The sequence below is a fragment of the Phoxinus phoxinus genome, assembly GCF_949152265.1.
Source record: "Phoxinus phoxinus genome assembly, chromosome: 14".
Taxonomy (NCBI): Eukaryota; Metazoa; Chordata; class Actinopteri; order Cypriniformes; family Leuciscidae; genus Phoxinus; species Phoxinus phoxinus.
This window is the reverse complement of record NC_136889.1, coordinates 33,657,671-33,665,170: the sequence shown is the minus strand read 5'-3', so window position 1 is coordinate 33,665,170 and position 7,500 is coordinate 33,657,671. Positions and strand designations below refer to the sequence as shown.

The following is a 7,500-nucleotide window of genomic DNA, read 5'->3' as shown; positions in this document are numbered from 1 at the left end:
AAGAGGGAATTATTCTGATTCAAGATTAACAACACAATAATGATGTGAATCATAAGAATTGTTGTTACGACCGCAGCCTTAACACATTTGAGGACATCACAACACAGCTTGTTCAATAGGGGATTTATTACAAAAAGAATATAAACATAATGGTAGAAGGAAAACCAATCGGGGTAACGCAAACAACAAGAGAGCACACAGAACCGCCGCCGAACAGATTTGTCCGCTTGGTGTTCTTATGCCAAACCTACACGACCCACAGGTGCCTGCAATCAGTTCCTAACAAGACAAAGACACAAAGAACATGGTCGCCCCCTGGAGGACAGACAAATCATTACACCGAACAAATAACTCACAAATACATGAACATGTAACAATTGTCATCTTTGATTTCATGGTGATTTAGACCGCAGTGATGTGTGTCATTAGTGATTCGCAGTGATGTGTGTCATTAGTGATGTCATTAGTGATTCGCAGTGATGTGTGTATGTCATTAGCATTATAGCGGTGAGTTATGAAGCCCGGGCTCACGGGGTCACCAGGAACATGTGGGCCGATGATGCCAGGGCGCTGTGCCCGGATCTACAGGTGGCTCGGGTCCGAGAGTCCCACGGGAAGGCGGATCTCACTCAGTAAGTGCACATCTCTGCCTTTCATGCGGTTCGGTCCTAATGTAGTGCGTCTAGACCAGGAAACGGCACATCATCAAAACGCTACAAGTTAGAAATCGAATCTTTCTATTCATGCTGGTTTCATAGATTTTCTAAAGCCCTGTTTACCATTTACAGTGGATGTTTCTGATTTAAAGGTGCTAGTGTTGTCACGATACTAGAATTTCTAACTTCGATACGATACCTTGAAAAATATCGATATTCGATACCACAGAGAAAAAAACTGCCACAATATTAAGGGGGTATTTCTTTTATTTAAAGCTAAATCCAAGTCTAGAACGTGACAATGAGGTATATTTTACATGAACAAAAATGTCCTGAGTTCTATCTGTTAATATTTTTTTAATTGGACCAGGGCTAACCTGACCCGTTGTATTTGTCTAACCTAATGTTATCAAATATTAAAATATAGCCTACTGTAACAAAAAAAGCACTTAACAGTATCAAATTGGAGGATAGAGTGTCAGTAATGTATAATAATAAGATTAAACATTCAATTTTCAGTTAAAGGCATTTCATTATTGAATTCAGAGATGCCATTGTCTAGCTGTTTAGTTTAATTAATATCGGTGTTATCAAATTGATGATAATCGCTAATGAAGGCAAATTGCAGAATTAAATAATAATTTTCTGAATAAAGTTAAATACGCACAAGTTAATTTACATTTGACCACAGTTAAAATATTTACTTGTCTAAGATTCCTCAGTCAGATTATGTTAACTTTAAGAATTACGGTGAAAAAACGAGACAACACAGACTCATATCAACAACAATACTAGGCCATCTTGGTTAATGTTTCAGAAAAGTTAAAATGAGAAGAGTTACAGTGTTTCCTTTAGGATTTGTTTAGCAGTGGGGAAAGGTCTGTCCAAACAACAATCACCCCTGATGCTGAGCGTAGCCTATGCTTGCTTAATGGTACCCCTGGAGCCTGTTCCTTAAATCTGTTTACACCTATAAAATAATTTAAAAAAATGAGTGATGTGAGGGATTATTGATTGTCAAACAATCTTTTGGGTGCCCGCAGCCCGCTCGCAGTGTGAAGCGCGTGTCCACGCTATTCTCCGACTCCGACATGCCCGCTCGCGGTGTTCTTTATCAATAAACCAAAGCCGGTCGCGGGGGCGCCGCTCTCGCCATCTTTCCACTCACTTCACTTTTGCTATGTAACCAGAGCGAATGAGACGAGTGTGTCACGTGTGGTGTTTGTCAACGCGCCTTTGGAGAGAAGTGAAAGTGACCGCTCGGCTAGTATCGATACTTCGGGAAATTAGTATTGGTACCGTTCAGATATTTCAGTATCGATATTTATCGAAATATCGATATTTTTGACAACACTAAAAGGTGCAGTGTGTAAGTTTTAGCGGCATCTAGTGGCGAGGTTGTGAATTGCACCGAACAGAAGTTAAGGTGGCGGACAGGAAGTGATGTCGTCTTCGGAGACAGCAGAGAGTAGCCAGTTAAACAATTATCTTTCTTTACAAAAGATAAAGCTACGCTGTAGGAATTACTCCCATCTTGCGGTGAAATCGTATATCTACCAACTGAATATTACTCTCTAGCTCCTCCCATTCCGAGGGCGTTTTAACTCGTACGGTGGCCTATCATCTCAGATCTGCCGGCAGTCGCGAGTAATCTCCACTCGCATTCGTCACGACGCCGCTGAGTGTAAAAGCGCTAAAGGCGAAGCTTGAATCTCCAGGTTTGTCCCTCTTTGGCTAATGTATTTTCAAGATGAAGGCGCAACATGGCCGCCGCCATTCGAGCAGCTCACCCGTATGTATTATAAATGGCAGATTTGCGCTTACGAGAATACTTGATTAGTTGGTAGAAGTAATTATACATTAATGAGCACATATAATCATTTTGAAAGAACAAAGTGTTTTTTGCTAAGAATCAACTTAAAAAAATGACACAGTGTAGCTTTAAGAAATAAGGTTTACTTAGCCTAATTATTCAGTAAAACAAGGTTATTGTGAATATTATTGTTACTTGTTCATCATTGTGTCAGTTTTTTATTCGCTGACTTTAGCTCGCTTCTTTGCATGAAGAACAACATAGTGATGAAACGCGTTTGTCCGCTCAGGGCCACCGTAGAAACATTCTAAGCTAATAAACACATAACGGTTCATTAAGTAAGGTCTTTATACACCACTGAAAACATAGTTATGGATATGATATTGCATTTCTGTCAGCGGATCCTGCTAAATATTACACCGTGCACCTTTAATGACTTGGGTTTATGACTGACCCTGCTATGATGTGTTTGTGAGGAGTTATGTGTGTGTGCATCAGTTACCGGGATGCGAGTGTGGAGGTGATGGAGGTGATGTCCCGCTTCGCTGTGGTCGAGCGAGCGAGTATCGACGAGGCGTACATGGACCTGACGGCCAGCGTTCAGGAGCGCCTGAAGCACACGAGCGCTCGGGACGTCACAGCGCAGCGGCTGAGCAACACACACGTTCAAGGCTTTCCTCAAACACACACCGATGATCCCAGCAACGACCTGGATAAAGGTGCGTGCTTGAGAATCACAGCAGAACCTGATCCATCCACGTATTTTGATGCAAATGTTGGGATATCACATAAATAAAAATAAAAAATGCTGGATGGAAACGCCAAGATGCGTATATTTTTTTCTATGGCAGTAACATTAGCTATGTTTCTATCCACCTATTTGAATTTGAATTTTTGGATATTGCATTAAAAAATGGGATGGATACGGCAAGATGCGCTTATATTCTAATAATGCTCATATAAATGTATGTGCCCTTGAGGTGGAAACATTTTTTATATCCGATAAGAAGACGTGCACATAAACTACGATGGAAACACATTTACTGAATGAATCCCTCAAACCTCATGTGGCTTTGCTTCAGCGTCAGCTGTGATTGGATAACTGGAGTAACCAGTGGACCAATGGCATCGCAGCGTCTCTAATGTTGGTTTGCTGTTTCTGAAACGCCAGAGTCGAAGTGTGTGATCAGAATGATTGGGTTTAATCCCTCCAGAAGCGTCTCACACACACGAGTGTGTTCCCGAACACCAGCTTTGAAATGTGTGTTTCCAGGCTGGAATGTTTGTAGTTGCTTTGGTGTGTGTGATGCTGCACGTTTCCAGTTTGCCAATTATCATTCATTGTCCATTGCGCTCGTTCCTGTTGTGTGCTCAAACTGGCGACCCGTGTCCGCGTCGAGTCTGAGGAGGCGGGAGAAACAGCAATCTGCGATATTTTGAGTTGGACTGCAGTACCCATTTCCACCACTAGTGTCATTCTTACAGACTGCAGCTTTAAAATCCAAACGATACCCAACCGTAATGATCTGTGTTCCTGCAGAAGCGCTTCGGGCCGCGGGTCTTCATCAGTGGCTGGATCATCTCTCCTCCTCCTCTTCTTCTGCTGATCTGCGTCTGGCTCTCGGCGCGCTGATCGTGGAGGAGACGAGGGCCGCGGTGGAGGAACACACGGGCTTCCGCTGCTCCGCCGGGATCTCGCACAACAAGGTCTGATTCACCAAACAACCCTTACATGCAGGAATCCTCTACAACTTCAACTTTTAACCCAGTCAGATGTGTTACTCAAAAAGATACACTTCAGAATCGATCATCCGTTTTATTCGTCTGCACCAAAACATACCATCACTTTGCTCGTGCGCTAACAACAACAACCGCACTTCCGGGCACTTCATAATATAAGTCCCCTTTTTCTTTCGGTAAACAGTCATGTGAAATCTTAAACAATATTTAGTACAGGGTATAATGTGCATGAACACATTTTTAAATGTCTTAAACTTAATAAGATGATCTGCTCACAGACTCACAAGCTCTTGATTCAATTACACGCGATTCGGTTCATTTGGATATAGCATTGGACAAAAGTTTGGAAACATTAATGTATCAAAAATACAGTAAAAACAGTAATATCAGGGTTCGTACAAGGTGCTTAAAGGGATACTTCAGGATTTAGCATTAAGCTTTGCATTAGTAGAAAACCTGTAGTATTTTCGAATTACCGTGCTTCCCTCCCCTCAGATTAATGTATTTTTTTGTCTGGAAAAAATCCTCAGACGGCGCAAAAATCGTAATTTTTTTTTATCGTCTAAAAAAGCGTGTAGTTTTTAGAAGCTAAAAACTACAGCCAGTAGAGGACGCTAGATCCGCATGTTTTCAGCCCGCCTATAGAGGGGGGATCTCACTCACAAATATTGTCGGCCATCTTTTATTTGGAAGCTAAACTAACAGGCTCTTGTTCTCTGGAGAAAGCTGAGTAGTAGCGGTCACCATCCTCTTTTCCCGGACATGTCCAGATCGTCCAAAATGTCTGGGATTCGGCTTTTGCTTTTTGCAGTCGCCGTTCATTGTTTACATGCACAGCTTTTGTTTCAATCTAACTGAACTCATTCCGATCAGTGAATCTGAGTGTAGTGTTTACATGAACGCTAAACAAGTGATCGGTTGATGTGTGTTCTAACATTGCTAAGAACATTCCCGCTCCTCCGTGAGAGATACGAGACCGGTGCATCTCACAGGCGCCGCTCATCAGTAATCACGCCACCGGCCTCGCGCCGTTCTCCCACGGCCGTCAGTCTCGCGCCGTTCTCCCGCGGCCGTCAGTCTCGCGCCGTTCTCCCGCGGCCGTCAGTCTCGCGCCGTTCTCCCGCGGCCGTCAGTCTCGCGCCGTTCTCCCGCGGCCGTCAGTCTCGCGCCGTTCTCCCGCGGCCGTCAGTCTCGCGCCGTTCTCCCGCGGCCGTCAGTCTCGCGCCGTTCTCCCGCGGCCGCCAGTCTCGCGCCGTTCTCCCGCGGCCGTCAGTCTCGCGCCGTTCTCCCGCGGCCGTCAGTCTCGCGCCGTTCTCCCGCGGCCGTCAGTCTCGCGCCGTTCTCCCGCGGCCGTCAGTCTCGCGCCGTTCTCCCGCGGCCGTCAGTCTCGCGCCGTTCTCCCGCGGCCGTCAGTCTCGCGCCGTTCTCCCGCGGCCGTCAGTCTCGCGCCGTTCTCCCGCGGCCGTCAGTCTCGCGCCGTTCTCCCGCGGCCGTCAGTCTCGCGCCGTTCTCCCGCGGCCGTCAGTCTCGCGCCGTTCTCCCGCGGCCGTCAGTCTCGCGCCGTTCTCCCGCGGCCGTCAGTCTCGCGCCGTTCTCCCGCGGCCGTCAGTCTCGCGCCGTTCTCCCGGGGCCGTCAGTCTCGCGCCGTTCTCCCGCGGCCGTCAGTCTCGCGCGCCGTTCTCCCGCGGCCGTCAGTCTCGCGCCGTTCTCCCGCGGCCGTCAGTCTCGCGCCGTTCTCCCGCGGCCGTCAGTCTCGCGCCGTTCTCCCGCGGCCGTCAGTCTCGCGCCGTTCTCCCGCGGCTGTCAGTCTCGCGCCGTTCTCCCGCGGCCGTCAGTCTCGTCCCGCTCGCCGTTCTCCCGCGGCCGTCAGTCTCGTCCCGCTCGCCGTTCTCCCGCGGCCGTCAGTCTCGTCCCGCTCGCCGTTCTACCGCTTGCCGCAGTAAACATTATGAACGGCGACTGTAGAGCGCAAAAGCCGAATCCTGGACATTTTGGCCGATCGCAAAATCCCGGGCAGACTCGTCACGGAGACTCACTAGTAGCCTAGCCTTGTTGTTTAACTCTCTTGGGCTTGGGCGTGGCCTCGTAGGGCAGAGAAGCAAGTGCATTCTGGGAGTTGTTGTCTTTCATCCCCATGAGCCAAAAATACATTTTCTGGCTTTTCTCAGTCTAGAAGGCTCCAAATTCAAAAATAATTTCACATTTCTACTACATAAATGACCCATTTTAAACACACATTCATCTTTCCAGAGATGAAGTATCCCTTTAAAGTGCTTGAAGTATTTTAATTTTACGTTTTGAAATGTAAGTCCTGGAAAACCTTTGAAAACGAACATATTTAAGCAAAGGTACTTGAAAAGTGCTTGAACTATTGAAATACTATATAAGTGAGAATAGTGTTTAATTTTATGGATAAAACAATCTTTTCACACAAAACCAACGCTGCAGCCCGTCTGATATAGATATAGAGGCATTTTGCACGGCTATGAGTGAGATATTACGGTAACACTTTACAATACGGTTCGCTAGTTAACATTAGTTAACTACATTAGCTAACATGAACTAATAATGAATTGCACATATACAGCATTTATTAATCTTTGTTAATGTTAATTTCAACATTTAGTAATACTTTATTAAAATCTTGTGCACATTAGTTAATGCACTGTGAACTAACATGAACTAACAATGAACAGCGGTATTTCTATTAACTAACGTTGACAAAGATTAACAAATACAGTAACAAATGTATTGCTCATGGTTAGTTCATGTTAGTTAATACATTAACTAATGAACCTTATTGTAAAGTGTTACCGATATTACTTATATAAATATCCAAGCATATGATACAGCTTTCATTCTTCAGCTCAATCATATATAATTATGGAAATAAATCGGTTTGAATAAGGAAAGTGATATCTTTGTCGTATCCTTTCAATGGTTAAAGTCTCCACAGTCATTGCACGAACCCTGTAATATTGTTAAATATTATTACACTTTAAAATAATAGTTTTCTGTGCGAATATATAGTAAAGTGTAATTTATTTCAGTGATTAAAGCTGAATATTCAGCATCATTACTCCAGTCTTCAGAGTCACATGATCAATCATCGGTCCACATGTGGCGATCCAGCCAAATGGCGTTTGAGTTTTATAATAAAACTGACAGAATTTGAAGTCTGAGGCTTAGTTTCGTTTCAAAAGTATTAAAGCACAAACTCGTGATAATTGTATCAGGATCTACTTGTTCTCACATGTTTCCTTCACAGGTGTTAGCCAAACTGGCGTGTGG

The 7,500-nt window shown here is 44.8% G+C and overlaps 1 protein-coding gene across 1 annotated transcript in view; it reads left to right on the top strand.

Moving 5' to 3' along the window:
• polh (polymerase (DNA directed), eta) overlaps positions 1–7,500 on the top strand; it is a 17,381-nt gene that overhangs the window by 1,396 nt on the left and 8,485 nt on the right. Inside the window, exons 2-5 of the mRNA XM_079635958.1 lie at positions 498–632; positions 2,968–3,188; positions 4,010–4,176; positions 7,478–7,500. The exon at positions 7,478–7,500 is cut by the window's right edge and continues 81 nt beyond it. Coding sequence (XP_079492084.1) covers positions 498–632; positions 2,968–3,188; positions 4,010–4,176; positions 7,478–7,500 — 546 coding nt within the window. The remainder of the gene's footprint in view (positions 1–497; positions 633–2,967; positions 3,189–4,009; positions 4,177–7,477) is intronic.